Source organism: Prionailurus viverrinus, chromosome B1 (genome assembly GCF_022837055.1).
Source record: "Prionailurus viverrinus isolate Anna chromosome B1, UM_Priviv_1.0, whole genome shotgun sequence".
Taxonomy (NCBI): Eukaryota; Metazoa; Chordata; class Mammalia; order Carnivora; family Felidae; genus Prionailurus; species Prionailurus viverrinus.
Window position 1 is genome coordinate 81173174 of NC_062564.1, and position 20491 is coordinate 81193664.

Genomic DNA, 20491 nt, shown 5'->3' on the forward strand with positions numbered 1-20491 from the left:
TCCTGCTCATATTCCCCTCACTGACCTTTTAACATTATATGCAAGTTGTTTGGGCTCTCTGTGCCTTTGTTATGGACTGTAAACTGAGCAGGATAATATCTGCACAACTTCTCTCGTGAGACAGAAATTAAATAATACTTAAGTAGATGATGGGTGTTTACTGTTCCCATGTATTTTTATTGTTTATGCTTTTTAAGAAAGTATACAGATATTATTCTTAATCTACTCAATATTTAATGAAAATATTTTTAAAGAAAAGTGTTACATAAATTGGATTCGATTTTGTATACCTACCTCTACATTTCAACAGACTATTAAAGAAAACACAAAACACTTTATGAAAATATACAGATTCAGTGGAATCGAGGATAAAAATTGAAGAAACAACCTAAAGTCACCTTGAAGCAAAATAAATCTTTAAAATTCAGACTTGATATGAAAAATTATCCGTCATATATCCCCACTCAAAAATCAATTTGTAAGTATAAAGACAGAATAGAAGGAAAAGAGCATGAAAATACCCTGGAAAAAATTGGAGAAAACTAAAATGATGAATATTACACTTCTCTGTTATCTCAGTATATTAGCATTCTTCACCTAAGACATATCTTCTCAGGTTTCCAGCTTGGAGGTCATAAAGTAATTGATATGTGGCTTCGCTTATTAGAAGTACTGGGGGTCAGATCTGAGTTTCCCTTTAACCCTTCCTGGTGTTTAATTTGAAATAAAATTAGTCAGTCAGAGAAAGACAAAAATCATATGACTTCATTCATATGAGGACTTTAAGAGACAAAACAGATGAACATAAGGGAAGGGAAACAAAAATGACATAAAAACAGGGAGGGGGGACAAAACAGAAGAGACTCATAAATATGGAGAACAAACTGAGGGCTATGGGAGGGATTGTGGGAGGGGGGGGAATGGGCTAAATGGGTAAGGGGTACTAAGGAATCTACTCCTGAAATCATTGTTGCACTACATATGCTAACTAATTTGGATGTAAATTTTAAACAATAAAAATAAAATCAAATCAAAATGAAGAAAGTGAGACAATAAATAGCTCCTTGGGGAAGATGTTTTTCCTTCCCTCTCCATAAGGAAAAGCAAGTCAATGAGGATTTGTCAACTAATGTTGAATGTCTGAGTTTCTTTGAGCTGTGTAGAAGGTACAGATGAATTAGAATAAATTCTGAAGAAAAGCTACACCTGGCCACCTTAGGAAGTTGCCTTTTCCCACCTCATCCTGACTTTCCCCACACCCCCCTCTTCTGAGGCATCTCTGTCAGGTTGGGTTGCTATCTCTAGCAAAGGCTTGTTTCCTATAAGGTTATTAACTGTTTCTACAAGGCAAAGAAATTTGGAGAATTTTAAAATGACATGGATTCTTGACAAATGGAGGGTGATTCTGTCAAAAGTGTAAATGGCTGAATGAAGAGAAGAGGAGGTTTCTCGAAGTTTATATCCAAAGCATATCTTTAAGGCATATCAACACTACTTCACCCAGTAGTTTATGAAAGGTTTTAACCCTTTTCTTGCTACATGGTACAAAAGCAGCTGCTTTGTGAACTTAATTTTAGAAGAAGATAGAAAATCTCTTTGGAGCCTGGCAAGATATAATATGGTTTACTTAGGAAACACAGACAAATATCACTATAAGACTAAAAACAGTGAAAGACAATCTGTTTTCCCCTAGGGTTATTGTTTCACTTGTGAGTCTGTCTAATTTCCAACTTTCTACTTGTTTTCTGTATCGAGATTAAGTAACTAGCATTAGCACATTGATGTGTTTAAAAGAAAGATATTTTGGCTTAGGAGGATGCAGGACTTAGGGGTCCATGTTTCTTGACATATTGAAAGAGTCCCACTATACTATGAGACTGTAAGTACTTCGTATTGAAGAAAGACATAATAGGGGCACCTGGGTGGCTCAGACGGTTGAGCCACCCGTCTTGATTTTTGCTCAGGTCATGATCTCATGATTCCTGGGTTCAGGCCCCACGTCGGGCTCTGTGCTGACAGTGTGAAGCCTGCTTGGGATTCTCTTTCTCTCCCTGTCTCTCTCTCTGCTTCCCCCCACCATCCCGCCCCTGCTCGGGTGTGCATTCTCTCTCTCAAAATAAATCAATGAACTTAAAAAAAAAAACTTGCAGAAAGATGTAATTAGGTTGACTAAGCCAAATTGCAGCTTATAAAGTCGATTGATTAGAGATTTGTCTTCTTGGTTTTTAAAATGGCTTTGACTTCAAAGTTATACCTCATTCATATTTACCTTTTTATTTTGTCAAAGAGGTCAGTGGTGGTGGAAGGAGACACTTCTACTTTGGGAATTGGGATCATACATTCTATAACTATTGCGGAGAGGACCTTTGTATCTTTAAGCACTGTATATGCAAACAAGATTGGAGGACAGCATCAGTTTCAATAGCTCTGTGTAATTTCCATTTATGTTATTTCCTAAAGGAGTTGAGTTGTAAAAAACTTGAGCAACTACTAGATTTATGCTACCAAACACAACAGATTATAAAATGACCTTTTAGAAGAAATCTCTGTAGTCTTCTAATAAGCAACCACCTACATGGGGACATATCTCAACATGGGGCCATCTGGGGAGCTCAAGCACTATTTTCCAAAATTTGTGTTCTAATGCATCAGTCATAACACTCTGTGACAAAACTGCTCTTACTTCTGTATACCTTACTACATTTTTTAAAAGTAGTCTCTATGCCCAATATGGGGTTTGAACTCACAACCCCCAAATCAAGAGACACATGTTCTACCAACTGAGCCGGTCAGGCATCCCTATACTGTACTACATGTTAACTTCATAGAAAGAAATGAACACCAGATCAATCACTGTGGTTTGGGATCACATCTACAAAAAGAAATAAACATAATTTTTTAAAATAAATCCAGCTATTATTTTAATTAAAGATCTGTTTTTTAAAATATTTAACCACGATTTATCTACATACATATAAAAGACTTTCTCTTTCATTCTCACCCCACCCAACCATCGAGGTTTTGTACCTGTACTTGATTCCAACTGGTCTCCCTTTATTAATACTGGTATTTCACTTACAGAGTCCTTGAGAATGGATGAAGTTGATCTAATAGCCATTTGTCAAAAGGTTCTCTTGAGAGTAGTTTACTCTGTTCTTGAGTATCCGTGAAGGTATGCTCCATTGCGAATTAAACCCTTTTAGCCACAGAGTAGAAGATGACAGAACCCCATCAGCATTGTCAGGAGAAGTTCCCTGACCTCATTATTGCTAATGGATCATGGTAATTCAGCCTGTTGTGAAATCTCATGTTCAATTATGCAGGATAACGAGTGACTCGAAACTTAATATGTCTCAACTATAGTCCTTCTTACAGGGTTTGTTCAGCTTTTCTCAAAAGTGTACGATTTTAAATAGAGTGGTTCACTTTTATACCCAGGCAAATGTTATCCAGTTTCATATCCAGACAATATTCAACCTGTCCTGATTTTAAACCTCTGATTTGATTTTTAAGTAAGAGAGGATTGCTGTGTAACTTTTGTAGGAAACTTAGGACAGGTTTATTCATTTTTAAGTGTTAGTTCTGGAATTCTAAAAGCATGCAAATGGCATTTGTCTTTGGATTCACAAAAACTCTAGATATTCGGAGTTTGAATTATTTAAACTCCCACAACACATGCACTTTTGCTTTTCAAGCATGAGTTATAATTTAATTAAAAACTTCTGGTGCATTGCTTGCATTTTAAATATTAATATGTTCCATGGATCACTTTCGATTATCTACTGTCTTGAAATTCTTGAAGATGTCAGATTTTTAAGATTCCCAAAGTTGCACTTGGAATTGTCTGTTGAGGCCAAGGGGACTGTGATAATTACACACATCCATTAGGATCAGCAGAGGAGATAAACTTTGGGGAGGCTTAATGGGCATGTCTCAGTGACAGCTAGCAAAGAGCATTTGGCATGATTAAGGATGGATTTGAATGCAGTTGAAAATACACTCTCATTATGGACACCAGTGGTAGTCGCACTACAAATGTTAAATCCCCCAGAAGAAGGGTGATGTGGCAGGGAAGCTTTGAAATCCACTGTGGCCATCATCCAAATTACTCTCTTTCCTTTATGTCTTTCTGCTGTCAGAATCACTTTGTGATGCCCAGTTCAACTCTCTACGTCTTCGAAAAGAGGCAACCTGTTGATCTCTATGTTTCAGATCGTCCGAAGGTACATCAAGGATTGGCTCGAAAGAAAGAAGCCGCCTTTTGGTGCTGTCAGCAGCTGCGTGCTCCTCACGATCATCTACACAACCTTCTGTGACACATTCTCTAACCCAAATATTGACCTGGATAAATTCAGCCTTCTTCTCGTACTGTTCATAAGTAAGTTGGAAGCCGGAATATCCCTGCCAACCCCTCATTCTCCTCAGAAGCAGAGTGTAGTGATCTGTGTTAATTTGATTAGCAAGGAATACTGAACTTCGTATTATATATGCTCAGCGGCTTTATCATAGGTATCTGTTCTTTAACAAGACATCAGTTATATATTTATGATTATGATTTAATGCCCTTTGTTTTTTGTGTCTGATTTAGGGTAGTTGATGCCAGATGAAAGAAGCCACAATATCTGTCAAATTCAAATGTTAGATGGAGCATTCTTATGCCAATTTATTTTACTATAACTTTAAGCTAATCTTGCCTTTCATTGTGGGTTACAAGTAGGGTGTATAATATCTGATCCTATTATTTTCTAAGTATAATAATTGGCTGTATTAGTTAAAATGTGAATATTATAGCATCGTTTCTATTCAAATATATACCCAAGGTAATATCATGTCATTTTCAGAAGCAGCAGACTATGAAACGCAAGTAACTGCCAGGATCAAAAATCAACCTTTTGCTCCGTTTATCCTGTAATACCAAAGACAACTTTTGTAATTATAATACCTAAGAATCTTTTGTCGTTAAGATCAATACAAGTTATTCCAAAATATATATCATACACTACTGCAGCTATGCCGTTTCCTTTAAATACTCGTAGCAAAAACCAGCACTTTCTAAATCAAACAAATTAAATCAGCGTGTCTTAAAGAGGGTTTCAGATTTGCAGAGTAGTAGGCATCATAATTTATATCTGTGGATACGTTCCTTCAGGAAGAACAGGTTGCATCCCACTAACCTAAATGATTCTATCAGTTTAGCAATGTATGTTTATCTTTATAGTTGAGCTTCCATAAGTTTCAGATAAAACTAAGCAGACCAGTAAATAAGCTACAGATATTTTTATAGCCCTAATTTAGATTCAATTTTTTTGTTTTTTTTCTTCTTCAGTATTTTCTATTCAGCTGAGTTTTATGCTTTTAACCTTCCTCTTTTCAACAAGGTAAGTGATACAATATCTCTGGTGGTTGTTGGTTTTCTAAGTGACAAATCGTGCTATTTACTTGGCTTCTATGCCACTCTGCTGTTCTGGCTTTTCTCCTACCTCCTGGACATTCTGGCTTGCTCCTGCCACCCTCAGGTTGTAGACCTTCCCGAAGAGCTTGTCGGTAGCCCTTGTATCATCTATTCACGTCACGTGCTTAGGCAGCCTCCTCCATTCTGCTGGCTCGAGCTGTCAGCCTCCTGATGATGGTTTTCAAGGCGGGACCTCCCATTTGGATGTTTTTCCTAGTTCCAGCACTATATATCACTCACCGTTTAGATATTTTCACCTGTCTTAACAAGACCTCAGTGTCAAGCTATTCTAAATGGAATGAATTTTCCCCCCAGTACTTCCTCTTTCTCTCTCATTTGTTCATTTTTAATGGGATCACCATCCACAGAGTCTCTCAGACTGGAATCTTTTGCATCCTTATTTTTTAAATGTCTTGATCCTACCTGTGTGATATTGTTTGTGCTCCTAGAGCCACTTCCCTAATTCAGGCTCTTGTTGCCTCTTTTCTCCCTAGACTATTGCAGTGGATGTCTTATAGGTATCTTCATTTCTAAAGTGAACTTGTCTTATGCATTTCGTACTGTTTCTAGTAACTCAGAGTTCTGAGGATAGCTCTTATCGGAGATCTTTGATGATTCCAGTGCCTATAGAATGAAGTTCATTTGGGGGAGCTAAGTGAACCACTACCAACATTCATGCTGTATAAGCTTCAGGTTGTGGTAAAATCTTTGCTGTTTTTCTTAGAGGAACCTCAAACATTCTCATTTCTGTCCCTTGCTTAGGCTATCCTCATTAAATTGGTCTCTGTGTCCTGGCCCATCTTTCTTGTTCTTAAAGGCTCACCTCTAATGTAGCTTCTTACACTAGTATTGTATATTCAACAGACATTACTTAAGCCCTCGGTATGAGAAAGTTACCATAGTGAATACCACAAAGAAGAGATGATTCTGATCTTGCATGAGTTTGCAGACTAGATATACGGACTCTTAGTGGATGGACAGTGAGCCATCCTGAAGTCACTTCAAGAAGGCACTTCCAAAGAGAGTGGTGGAGCAAGGCTTCATGGAAGAGATGGGATTTGGCATGAGTTATAAAGAATTGCTAAGTATTCAGCAAACCAACATGCAGAGAGGGGGTTCTTGGTGGGGAAAAAACCAATAATGCAAATGTGGACACACACACACACACGGTGGGACAATGGGAGTAGAAAAAGACTGAAAAATAGGGGCACCTGGGTGGCTCAGTCAGTTAAGTGTCCAACTCTTGATTTCAGCTCAGGTCATGATCTCACAGTTTGTGGGATTGAGCCCTTTGTTAGGCTCTCCACTGACAGTGTGCAGCCTGCTTGGGGCTCTCTCCCTCTCTCTCTGCCCCTATCCTGCTCGCACTTTCTCTCTCTCTCTCTCTCTCAAAAAAAAAAAAAAAAAAAAAAAAAAAGATTAAGTAATAATAGTAACTAGAGGGTCAGACTTAGGCCAGACTGCCAGGTGATGGCAGTAAGTTGCCATGAGGAAAAGGGTTGTCTTTGAGGCCTGAAACAGTGTTAGAGCCGTGGAGGGTTCAGGCTTCACATTAGGCACTTGGCTCTTACAGCACTTGGTACAGCACGAGGCTGGCTGATTGTAAACAGTCAATAAAAATTTATTGATTGGTGTAATTTGAACCATTTTCCCTAGCTTGTGGTTGTGATTTATAAAGTAAGAGTAAAGCCTGGAGCCATTAAGGCACCGAGAAAATGGGACTTAATTGGGTAAGTCTAGGAGTAGGAGCTATTTTAAAGTTCTTTTGTAAATGATTTGTTATGTCATCCTAGAAAAGATGTTTGCCTTTCCCCAGCTGTTTGTTTCCTGATCCTTGTGGCAGAAGTAATAATCAGACGCACTTATTCATTCTATCCCATCAGACTGGGGAGGATGCATATATCCTGTCAGTGACTGAAAACATCTTGCAAAGCACAGAGTAGCCACTACAGGAATTGCTGAAGGAGGAGTGGGGCTGGGAATGGTGTGACAAGTGGTTGAATTAAAACTGAGAATTTTCAGTATGGAGTAGACTGGATTTTCATAAGGCCTTGGGGTTTTAAGACCCTTTCTTTCTGCCTTCAATGAAGTTGTGTTGCATTTTGAAACTGCCTGACCCACTGTCAGAATGCACATTCTTTGATAAACAGCAGAATAGGGAGTGGCTATAATCCTGCTCCTCAGTAAAATGATTATATACCCCCAAAGCATTCCATTAGAATTTGGGGAATTTTCAATTGAACAAAATTTAGAAGATGGTTTTTACTTTTTTTCCCCCCCTTCACTATAGGAGACTTCATTGTGCCTAAGGATTTTATTGGAGGAATGAAAGATACCAATGGTTATTGAGCCCTGCTCTGTGCCAGGCACTGTGCTAGGGACAATGCATATGTTTTTTCATGTAAGTCTGACAGCAAAGACTATGATACTATACATTTTTATTGATATTTTGCTGATGAGGCCCCATACATAAGAGTAGTTTAGTTTAATAACTTGCCTAAAATCAGATTTTAGTAGTTTTTTTCTTCCTTTTTCAAAGTTTATTTATTTTGATAGGGAGAGAGCACAAGCGGAGGAAGGGCAGAGAGAGGGAAAGAGAGAGAATCCCAAGCAGGCTTCGCACTGTCAGCACAGAGTGTGATGCGGGGCTCGATCTCAAAAACCATGAGATCATGACCTGAGCCAAGATCAAGAGTCGGATGCTTAACCAACTGAGCCACCCAGGCGCTCCAAGATTTTAGTAGTTTAATAAAAGATGGCAAATAGTACATGTAGAATTGAAATCCATTGCCATTGGCCATTTGCCCATACTTTTTCCTCTGCACTAAACTACTTCAGTTACTTTTAAAATTCGTAAGTGCTTGCTTTGGTTAGGGAATTGGTAGATGGTATTTAACTGGATTCTTCCAGTTCACTCATACAAACAAATTAGTCAAAGACACCAGGGGTTTAAACTCAGGCCCACCAGTTTATACTCTATTGAGTTTCATTTTCTCTTCCTCCTTTTTATTCGTTTCTACTTAAAAGTAGCCTGTGGTTTCTTTTTCATCTATTTCTTACCAACTTACTAAATCTAAAACCAGTCCAGATATCAAGAGACAAAAATCTCAACATGGACATCAGTCTGTCTTTTTTTTCTCTTAAGTGTATTTATTTATTTTGAGAGAGAGAGTGGGGGGGGGGGGAGCAGAGAGAGAGAGGGAGAGAGAGAATTCAAAGCAGGCTCCGCACTGTCAGCGCAGAGCTCAATGCGGAGCTCGATCCCACGAACCGTGAGATCATGACCTGAGCCCAGATCAAGAGTGGGACATTTCACCACCTGAGCCACCCAGGCACCCTCCTGGTCTGTCTTTTTTTGTATACTGCATGCTACTGACCCCTGATGACATAAGGTTAGCATAAACCAGGAGACACCCAGCCTGGAAAATTCAACTTTCTTACAACACTCTTCCCACCTGGTTAACATTTCTTAGATTTACTGACCTGACATGTTAACCATTCTAGTGTCTGGTAAGTACACTTCTACTTTGAGTATTTAAAATAACATTTGAGAAAAATAAATAAATAAAAGAAAAGAAAAGAACATTTGAGAGTTACTATGCTGTGTTCTTATTTATCTGTCCACAAAATAATGTCAGGGTTAAAAATTCAATTCTGGAGTCAGACAGACATGAGTTTCAATCCTGTTTAATAACTCTGTGATTTCTGTCATTCCTCATTTATAAATGGAGATAGTATTAGTGCCTACCTCGTAAGGTCATTTGGTGAATTGGATAATGCACTCACGAAGTCCTCATCCTAATTCCTAGCATACAGTAAGTGTTCAATGAATGTTAGCAACTGTCGAATATTTATTGTACCAAACTAATTTATCTATACTGTTTCAAAAACTAACGATGGAAGAGAAGAAATTAGCATTTCTAGCTTTGTAACACATTCTCTTTGGCGTTACACTGTCACAGATGCTGGGGAATGAGAGCCGATTCATCATACCAATAGCAGCTGTCCATAGTACCCTAAGCTTTCTGCAACTTTGGGAAGCTGTCACGGTATTTAAAAAAATGTTGAAAAGGTTGGAAAAAGAAAGCAGTAATTATGAGCCTTTAAAAAAATATGTAAAAGACAGTTTGGAAAGCTGATAACTAGAGTAACAGAAACCCAGAGTATCACTAGAGTGACAAAAGAAACCATAAAGAAAGGGGGGAAAAAGAAGCAAATATTTGAATATTTGTATAGGTGTTTTCATCTTTATCAGTACATTTTTAATTGGATGTCTCAAACGGCCTCTCATTGTAGCCAGGACGGAGGGATGGAGGGACGGAGGTAGGGACGGAGCGTATAGTAGGAAGGAGCTAGGGACGGAGGGAAGGAAGACAAGTATTAGTATTAACAGTAAGTCTTACCATTTCACATGTGAGGCACTAAGCCACAGAGCTCTGGGTAACTTGTTTAGTGGCACACAGCTAATGACAGATGAGGTCTTCTCCTAAAATTAAGTGAAGATAAAACACAAGTACAGAGGTTAACAAAGGAAAGTATTTCACATGGAAGTTTCCTCCTCTAAAACACAGTGGGCTTAGATGGAACTCCCTCAGAGGACCTTTTCTGCTCCACATTCTGCGATTCTACTAGTAAAACCTTCTGACATGTTCTCCTTTGTGAGTACTGCAGAGAAAGGCAAGATAAATATTATGTGGAAAACACTGATTGAAAGCTCTGTAAGAGAGAATAAAAAGACCAATTGGGAAGAAAAGGAAATAAACAGCTCAAGGGAAGCCGAAGTGATCAAAAGAATTATAAAAACGGGATAAAAAGAAAATCAATATTAAAAAGAAAGAAGGTAGAGTTAGAAAATAAATAGTAATGGGATTCTTTTCAAGAGTGTGAGCGGACACAATAGAGATGTTAATCACCGAAAATAATTGTAGTCGTTGCCACTTAAACATAATGCACATTTATTTAAAGGTGCTTCATTTTTCTGGGTGGCGTCTTCTGCCTTGAAGTTGCCCCTTGACAGGGCGTGGCTGAAGGAAGTTCACTGACCAAGATAGCTGCCCTCATCCACCAAGTTCTGTGGTGGGTTTTGTTTTCGTTTCTTTAATTTCCTTTGCGGAAAGCGAACTTGTCTCTGATTCGGAGCAGCCTACTTGCTAGGTGTGTATGACTCTAGAGAAGTTAGTTACCTCTTTGTGCTTCAGATTCCCTTTTCGGGAAAAGCGCCGATGATAACACCCTCTACCTTATAAGACTGTTCTGAGAAGACGGAAATACTGGGAGTAACATGCTCTGGAAAACGCTCCGTGCTGCCTGCTGTGGTGATTTATGGGCACCATCGTCTTCCTCGTCACGAATGGAGGCTTCAGTGAGCACCTGCTCTGTTGGCTTTCCCCAAGACCCGTGACGTGGAGCAAGTTTCTTTCCAGAGACAGTATTTAGGGAGAATATTGGTTTTTACCCTTAAATGGTGCACTTTTATGTGCTGACACCCCCCTCCCCGCTGACCCACCCTGTGGTCGTAGAATGACAGGGTGGCGTTCCACCTCCCATCAGGCCGGAAACCTCCCCGTGCGGGCCTGGCTTCAGCCATCTTACCCGGAGCAGGACAAGTAAGCAGGTCTCGCCACACCGTAAGTGCTGCTCTGACGAACGTCAGCCAACGCCAGGTTAAATCGGAGCCTTCTTGGCCAGAGAGATTTGACACACTGGGAACGTGCGATAGCCTGGAAAAGAGCATGATATGAAGCAGAACCAAGTTCACTAAAGGAGAAGTATATTGCCGGACTCTCCTGGAAAAAACCAAACTGCATAGTCCACATGCAGCAGCAATGGGTTGGCAACAAAGGCAGCAACAGACCAAAAAGGCCTTTGTAGCATGACCAACACCATAAGCGTTGCTGGAGAACAGCCCCAAACTAGGTGGTTTGTTGTGTCACATGTTCCGCAAGCACAGGTGGGCAGTTGTTCCTGTGGAAAGTTTCTATTCGTTGTGAACTGACTATATTTAATACTCCTCAGTCTGCCCATTTCAAGTTTTCCTAACTTCTTAGGTTCCCAGGCTTCAGTATTAGCTCAGACTCTCTGGATGAGCAAAGTGCCTCATGCTTTATTTACAAAGAACATGAAATCTCTGACATAAATTGCCTCCGCTTTCCCATTCTCTACAAGAAATTTTTCCATATTTCCTGCTCAGCTTGTCTTCTTTAGTGTCCAGTTCATGGGCTGGGAAATAGCCCCTCTCAGGCTAGCCCCACAGCCTGGTCCTCTTAGGCCTCTCTGGAGACCTGGTTTCATCAGTTGTTTCTACCCACCATGTCATCCCTCTCTCTGCATGGTCATGTTCAAATTCCCATGACCTTTTCCTTCTCTTCCCCAGATTTCTTGAAAACATGGTGCCCTGTCACTAATGCAAATTCTGTTCACTCAACTCCTTGGCCTCCTCCCCAGACCCCGTTGGGCCACCTGTTCTGTTCCCTATTTCCATTAATGCCCTCGTGTTCCTCTTAGTCCTATGTGCTCAAAGCTTATCATTTCTCTTTCATTCCTTCTCCTCTCTCAAAGCAACAGTAACAATAAAAATATCAGCTAGCAGGGGTGCCTGGGTGGCTCAGTCGGTTAAGTGTCCGACTTCGGCTCAGGTCATGATCTCATAGTTCATGAGTTCGAGCCCGCGTCAGGCTCTGTGCTGACAGCTCAGAGCCTGGAGTCTGCTTCAGATTCTATGTCTCCCTCTCTCTCTTTGCCCCTTCCCCACTCATGTGCACGCACACGCGCTCTCTCTCTCTCTCCCTCTCTTTCTGTCTCTCAAAAATAAATGAAAACCTTAAAAAAAATATCAGCCAGCATGTGTTAAACACTTGTGATGTGCCAAATTCTTAACGAACATTGGTATTTATCCTCCCCTCCGGAGCCGGCAGTATTATCCCTATTTTATATATAAGGAAAAGGGTGGTCTGGATTGAAATTCAAGTGTGTCTGCCCCCAAAGTGTGTGCTTTTAAGCTGCTGGGAGGAAATATTTCACAGAAGTCAACATTTGACAAGTTCTTTTATTTCGGTCTTCATGTCTCTTACCACCATCTCTGCAGTCACGGTGATTCTTCAGGCCCTTACAGCCTTCTGCTTCCTGCCTAGCCTCATCATTGCCAGTCTTATACCACACTGAGTGGTTACTCCTCCCATCTCCTTAGCCTGTCTTGTCAAGTCCACACTCATGGTCACAGCCATCATCCCTTCATGCAAGTCAGCCTAAAGACTGCTCTTTGCCAGCTGCCCCCTGGACTCCCTTACCTAAAATACACACCGCCACGTATCTAAACCTGACCTTTAAAGCCCAGCTCAATTGTAATTTCCTTCAAGAAGGTTCTCTGTGTGCTCCATCATTATCCCCCATTCCCTGCCAAGCTTGAGATAATCTTTTTTTTTGGTGCCATAATCCTCCCACCCCCTCTTTTTCTCTTTCTCAAGCCCCCTCTCTTAAAAAAAAAAAAAAGATAGATAGATAGATAGATAGATAGATAGATAGATAGATAGAGGCACTTGGGTGGATCAGTCTGTTAAGCATCTGACCCTTTGTTGCAGCTCATGTCACGATCTCACGGTTCGTGAGTTCGAGCCCTGCATTGGGCTCTGCGCTGACAGTGCAGAGCCTGCTTGGGATTCTCTCTGTCTCTCTGACCCTCCTATGTCTCTCTCTGCCTCAAAATAAATAAACTTTAAAATATACATATACAGCGGTGCCTGGGTGGCTCAGTCAGTTAAGCATCCAACTTCAGCTCAGGTCATAATCTCACAGTTTGTGGGTTCGAGCCCCGCGTTGGGCTCTGTCCTGACAGCTCAGCTCAGAGCCTAGAGCCTGTCTCCCTCTCTCTCTGCCCCTTCCCCATTCTCTCTCTCTCTCAAAAATAAACATTAAAAAAATTTAAATATATATACATATGCATATGCATATCTGTGCTCCTTTCCTCCGTGCATTGACAGAACCTTACACAGCTGCTTTCACATTAGGCCTACATGATGAACAAAGGAATCAAGGAATGTCAGCCATGTAGTTCAATGTTTAAAAATAAGAGTGTTATCACAATATAAATATGAAAATAAAATGTGGAAACAGTAAGGTCATCTTATTATACTCAAGTGATACACATCTGTGGAGAATCCTCCACTGACGTGAGACGCCAAAAAGTCAGTTTGGGAAGTTGTTATCCAAAAAGAGCTGGAGGTAAGACTAGTTAGTTAGGAAGCGTGAGCACGCATGGCTTTTCAGAGGGGAGAAAACCAAAGGCCCATTTCCACATTCTCTTAACCTGTGCCCAGGGGACGAGGAAGAGAAGGCCCTTCTCCCCTCCAGTGAGTATGTAACAAAGAAATCAGGATACATAGATGGATTTAGAGAGGATTTTTCTCCCAACGAAAGTTATATGCGAGGATGAGCTTACTAAGGAAAGGGGTGAGATTGCTTTCTTTAGAGATTCTTAAAAATTGGATAGACTGTTGGATCTGCAAGTGTACACACAGAGTCAGGGTCTGGAGCATTTTCCATTTGCTAACTCATTCCATTTGTCTCAGTTCAGGGCAGGGAATGAGTAGACTTACTGTACCTCAAATCCTGATGATTCTGCCGGAAGGAGTAGTTTCTAACATATCAAGCATAATGATAATAATAATAATAATAATAATAATAATAATAATAATAATTTTAGTAAAATAACATTTCTTTTAGCATCTGGTTCTCTAAATCTTTACATTCTAAAATGGAAAATCTGAAAATTGATATTCACCAGTACTGTCCTCCATAACAGTTAATGGATTTTGGCTAAGTGAGATTTATTTTTAAATGCTTGACCTATTACATACCAATAGTAGAACATGGCCATTAAGAGCATAGGCACAGAAGCCAGACTTGATTTAAATCCTGGCCATATCACTTACTAGCTCTAGGGTCCTGGGTAAGCTACACACCTCCTGGGTGCCTCAGTCTTCTCATCTGTATGTGGGATATTGTGTCGCCTACCTTATGGGGTAGCTGTCTTCAAATGTGCACACCTTAGAGGAGTATCTGATACACAGTCACTGCTCAAGGAATGAAAACTTACTATTTTTGCTAAAACATATGATGTTTCATTTTTGTTCATAGCATGTATTCATCAAAAGGTTATGTTTGCTGCCAGAAAGGTATGCTCCTTCTTGAGGGAAGCAGTTACAGAGATACATTAACGCTTTCGAGCCTCTGGAATTACTGTCAAGTGATAGCCTCGTAACTTTGCTAAGGGAGTTCCCTGCTGCATGATTTTCACAAAGCCCTGCGCCACAGCCTGACTATGTATGTGATCTTTGGAGACCTCCACCACATATTTTTGTAGAGCAACTCTATTTCTAATAACCAATAACTAGATACAGTCCAGCTGTCCTTCCATAGGTGAATGGTTAAACAAATTAGGCTACATACATATCATGGGATACTAGTTAGCAATAAAAGGAACAAACTTTTTTTTTAATGTTTATTTATTTTTGAGAGAGAGACAGAGAGACAGAGAGACAGAGCGCTAGTGGAGGAGTGGCACGGAGAGAGGGAGACACAGAATTCGAAGCAGGCTCCAGTCTCTGAGCTGTCAGCACAGTGCCTGACGTGGGGCTCAAACTCCTGGACCGCGAGATCATGACCTGAGCCGAAGTTGGATGCTTAACCGACCGAACCACCCAGATGCCCCAGGAACAAACTCTTGATACACACAACAACTTGGATGAATGTCTAGGGAATTATGCTGAGTGAAAAAAGCCAGTCCCAAAAGGTTATGTACCATATGATTCCACATACAGAACATTTGAAATGAAAAAAATTTTGAACAGTTTGGGGTTGCCAGAGGATAGGCATGAGGGATGGGGAGAGAATCATGGGGGAGCTGGGAGAGGTGGTGTCCCCCACATAGTTTTAAGACCTTTTTTTCATGGGCAAATGACTCAGGAATGATTCGCTAAAAACAAATTCAGACACGTCTGCACATTTGGGGATAGAATCACTTCTGTCACCAGGACTGATCAAAAGATGTTAACATGAAGGTAGGTACTACATCTGATTTAGGATGTGTTTAAGTAGGCTTTTTACGCACGTATTTGTAAAATACTCTTTTTGCCCCTAGGAATAATTCGGGTTTCACACCAGCAGACACTGTGGCTATCATTTTCTGTTCTACACACAAATCCCTCACACTGGGTAAGTGATTCACAGAGTCGAAAACCAACTTTTTAACCAATATTACCCTCAGTTACATCTTACGATTTTAACATTTAAGCATTTCTTCAAATTAACTGGAATGGAGTATTATACACTGTGTTAGATAAAGAACAATAGCAAGATGAGGACGGCTCGTTGCTCTGAAATACCATTATTTGGTTGGACCAGTTTTTGAAGGCCTAAATTTAATAGTGTGGGACTTAACTTAATTTGTAATTATGTTTTTGATTCTCATAAAAGGTTTTCAAAGTAGTGTGTTAACATTAAAAGCCGGGGAAGGAGGTAGTAGGAATGGGGGAAGGAGAAGACTTTCTTCTGAAAAGGAATGGGCAAAAACTTAGCTTTGGAAAGCTCTAGAGTTGCCCCTGGAAAAGTTAACTTACTTTTTTGGAAGACGGGAGGAAGGTAGAAATATTCTTACCCTAATCTGGTATTGACATTAGTTTAAAGTCCATTTCAGAATGTTACTTCCATGAAGAAACACAATGTGGTTATCATTAACCCAATCTGATTAGTGCCTGAAGTGAAATAAGTATTTATTTAATAGACAAAAGTAGATCAAGAAGAAAAGTGCTTTTTCTACTTTGCTTTCTACTATGCTTTCTCCAGTGTATTGGCATTCTCCCAATAATCTGTCCGGGCAACTGAATCCATGTTTTTAGTCATTAAAAGTCATAAAGTAACCAGGAACTTTACTGACAGCTTCATTCACAAACTCCTTGAGGTAGTAGGCACATTGTGGTAAAAAGTCGTATTAAAAATTTCTTTATATTTTGGCATGTGACTCACTTAAAAGAGTCACTTAAAAGAGTGAAAAAGCATGACAATTCTGTGTATGCTCATGTTAAAAAGGTTCAGTCTGTAAGTTAGAAAACAAAGACATTCCATAATGTTGTTACTAACCCCATGCACGTTTGTTTGATAGAATCTATTGTCAGTCTTGCCAAGTTTGGAAAATGACTTCAAAATTGGACAAACTAAGGAACAGTTGCTATCTAGGGCTTCAGCTTATTTGAAGAAGTGATATACAGTTAACTCTTGAACAATTCAGGGAGAGGGTCCTTAGGGGCACCAACCCCCTGCACAGTCAAAAATCCATGTATGACTTTTGACTCCCCCAAAACTTAACTACCAATAGCCTACTGTTAACAAGAGGCCTTACCAATAACACGGTCAATTAACATAGTATTTTGTATGTTATATGTATTATATACTGTAATAAAATGAGCTAGAGAAAAGAAAATGTTATTGAGAAAATCATAACGAAAAATACATTTACAGTACTATACCATATTTATTGGAAAAAAAATACACATGTAAGTGGACCCTTGTAGTTCAAACTCATGTTGTTCAAGGGTTACTGTATCTAATGTCTATGCGTTGCAGTATTTCTATTAGGTTTTCTTCATAATATTATCGAGTTGAAGTTGAAAGCACTTTGGAAGTCACGTTCCAATCCTGACTTTGTGACTGGACAAATCCCTTAACTTCCCTGAACCTTTGCTTTCTCATCTGTAAAATGGGGCAGAATCATACTCACGTTTATGAAATTTATTATTAAGATTAAAGACAAAGTTTGTTAAGTAGCTGGCACAGTACTTGTACATAATCCATAGTCAGTACATGGCAGAATGTGCCATAATTGCAGTGTATGTAGATCACTATGGAGGAAATTCTACAGCCCACCTACAGAGCCGGGTGCGCTGCCTGGCACACAGCAGACACTCTTTCAAGCAGGAGCTGTTATTGTTTGTTATTATCAACTGTATTAATTATGACCGTGTTACCATTTCCACGGTTCCAGTCCCCCGACCCCTGGTCCTATAGATTTTCATGTAATGGGTGTGGTTTAATTTTTGACTTAAGAGAAATCATCTTGCACTTCTTTCCCCACGCTGTTATTGCGCTGTGATGTCTAGCGTTCCAGGGCTCCTAAAAAGTAGGTAGGGAGTCCAGAGGCCAGGGCCACCAGACGCCTCAGATGTCCAGAGCCAGAGATCAAATGAGCCCATGTCCGGTAGAATGGATTAGAGAAGATGCTGAGCTGTGGCTGCACCATATACACACTCTGCATTTCTGCAGTGGGCTTGTAAATCCCATACACTCCTTGGGGTTTTTTTGGTCAGAAAAACCAAAATGGATTTTTTTTGTCTCTCCACGATGTTCTTTTGTGTGGAGCTGGCTGTATTGAGCAAAGAACTCTACCCAAAGAGCCTACTGAAGCCTGACCAGTATTCTTTTCTTTTCGATGAGCAAAATACCTACCCATTGGATATTTGTGTGTGTGTCTTTTTATTTTTCTTAATCTCAACACCATGTTCTTCTGTTCCTGATGCTTTCTGAAACCTGATTTTCAGGCAAACGGGTATTCTGAACACTAATCAGAAGTAGCTGTTAAAGGAAGTAGCTGTTAATCAGAAGTTGCTAAAAAGGGTTGGGTTAACTTGGACAAAATGTCTGCATATGCACTTTGTTTTTGCAGTGCTCTCCCATGAAGTAGACCCTTAGATACTACAATAAGATACAAGCTGGTATCTAACTAACCATGTAGTCTAAATCCTCAGTTACTTTCATTACATGATGGCCTTAAGCTTTTTTGGAATTGTGAGACCTGAATACTTATCCTCACTCTTCCACTGAGGCATGCCCAGGCTTCAGTTCCCTTAGCTCTTAGATTAGGCAATTTGACTGACTATTCTGTCCTGGCTTGATCATATCTGGCTGCCTTCCTGAAGTCTCCTAGGCAGCATTTACCTCTTTGCTACTTCCCTTATCTCAGGGAGGTGACATGGATTGCCCTTGTTCAGCAACACCCTAGTTTTTACCTGTAGTGAAGGGTGTTGGCGCAGTATCACTAGAATGGCCTATGAGTTTATCGTATCCGTTTTCACAAGATGCAATGCACGTTCCCTTCTATTGGGGACCTGACATCACTGGTATAGAGGATCTGCCATGACAATGATAGTAATTATCCTAAGGGAGCTTCTTCTCTGCATGGAAGTGGAAGAACATCGCACTCAGTGTGAAAAAATTCACATTCCGGAAAGCGAGGAACATACTTCAGATCATATCACTCAGAATTATACTATCTCTCACCTCTCACACAAAGATAAAATATAATAGATTGTAATATATCTCTTTGGCACTGAGAAAGTATATCTGTCCCTTGTGAGATCACTACCAAAGTATTTCTTCTAGTGATTTTACACACACACAACAAATGTGCACACACATCTAACACCTCAAATAGAATACATTCAGTAAGGCTTATGAAATACCATTCATTATTATATGTAGTATTTGTATTTAGGAATAAATCATTGTAGACCAAGTGGCACCCAGGTAACTAATGAGCCACAGATGAAAACCCTCACTTGAGGAGCCTTCTGAATATTCTCTTGTACATACCCTTTCAATTTATTTTATTGTTCTTGCTTTTGCCCTGTCTCAATCTCTTCAGTGTACTTGCATCTACGCAGATGCTGAATTTGATTCATTGCTTTTATTAGTGCATTTGCCATTGATTGATTAGTTCTTCGTATTAGTACTTTTTCTATTGATTGATTGCAGATGAAGTGACTATTTGACCTTTAATTATGAGGCTTCCTATTGAAAATGACATTGAGCTATGGCTTCACATAATCCATCTGGAAAGCCTGACATGATGCCATTCCCTGGAGTTCGTTCAGGAAGAAAGAGGAGGCCTGAAGGAAGCACCGAGCTATCACTGTGCCTCATCTAAAACAATACTCCGGGGCTTGCATGCTGCTCTCCCATAGTTTCAGCTCAGGGTTGGAGGTAATTTTATATTTGTCAAGACAGCATCCCTTGCAGTGGGTTGCCATAAGAGCTGTGAACTCTCCCAAATTCTCCTCTAGTTTGATGTTGATATTTGTAGGGTAACGACAAGGTATTTTACGTAGCAGAGATTGAAGAACGGTATATAGCCTGGTTAACAACAGCTCAGTGCACAGTCAGTCAATAGATCTCATCAGAAAGAAATTCGATCCAAGATACTCTGTGGAATTAGTAGTTTACTTCTATTTTATTTTATCTTTTTCTCTGGAGTGTTCAAATCACTTTGCTTATCTGGAGTTCCAATACATGTGAAAAACATTCTCAAGACACCTCAAAAGAGAATGTTTCAGGAGGTTTGAGATCCCTTCATATAAGTTTATATTAGTTTTTAGTGTTTTTAAATAGCAAAATGAAAGCACATACTCCCATAGCATGTCAACTGACTATTGACAGTCAGTTGTGAGATTCTCAGTCATTTATTTCCAGAAGCATTTCTGAAGTGGAAGAATGCTATTTAAAGTTCAGAGAATCATGATGAATGCTTATTGAAAGCCCACCATATGTCTTACCGTTTATAGACACTATGGGCAAGGGCGAATCAAGGCAGGGATTCCCTCACACTGTTTAGACTTCACTATATGAATCTATGGTTGCAGTTGAACAGCTGAATTGCGACAAGAAACTATGCATTAAGCAAAAAGAATATAACTTTTTGGTAGACCTGGGATTCTGCAGAGTGGAGAGAACACATACCTGATTCTAGCCAGGATTCCAGTTCCATTGATCTCACCAAAAGCTGGAACAAATCATGTAACTGCTGCGGGCCTCAGTTTCCTCATCTGTAAAATGACAAGATGGACAAAACGATACCTGACATTCCTCCCAGGCTTAAGTTTCTGTGAGTCTGTGCTCAGTGACTGTTTCCGTTCTAGAACCGCTTCCCTGCTGTGTGTGAAAGGGAAAAGAGCTCACGAATGGTTGTGTAAATAATGTTACATTATTGCAGGAAAA

General features: G+C 39.9%; 1 protein-coding gene across 3 annotated transcripts in view; it reads left to right on the top strand.

The window, feature by feature from the left end:
- Positions 1-20491, top strand: part of SLC10A7 (solute carrier family 10 member 7) — a 254880-nt gene that overhangs the window by 208731 nt on the left and 25658 nt on the right. For 2 of the 3 annotated variants that reach the window (XM_047855992.1, XM_047855993.1), the window contains 3 exons: positions 4213-4378; positions 5327-5378; positions 15588-15661. In XM_047855992.1, the coding sequence (XP_047711948.1) occupies positions 4213-4378; positions 5327-5378; positions 15588-15661 (292 nt within the window). Of the gene's footprint in view, positions 1-4212; positions 4379-5326; positions 5379-15587; positions 15662-19252; positions 19650-20491 lie in introns of those variants that run through there. The other variant, XM_047855994.1, reaches the window with a different exon arrangement.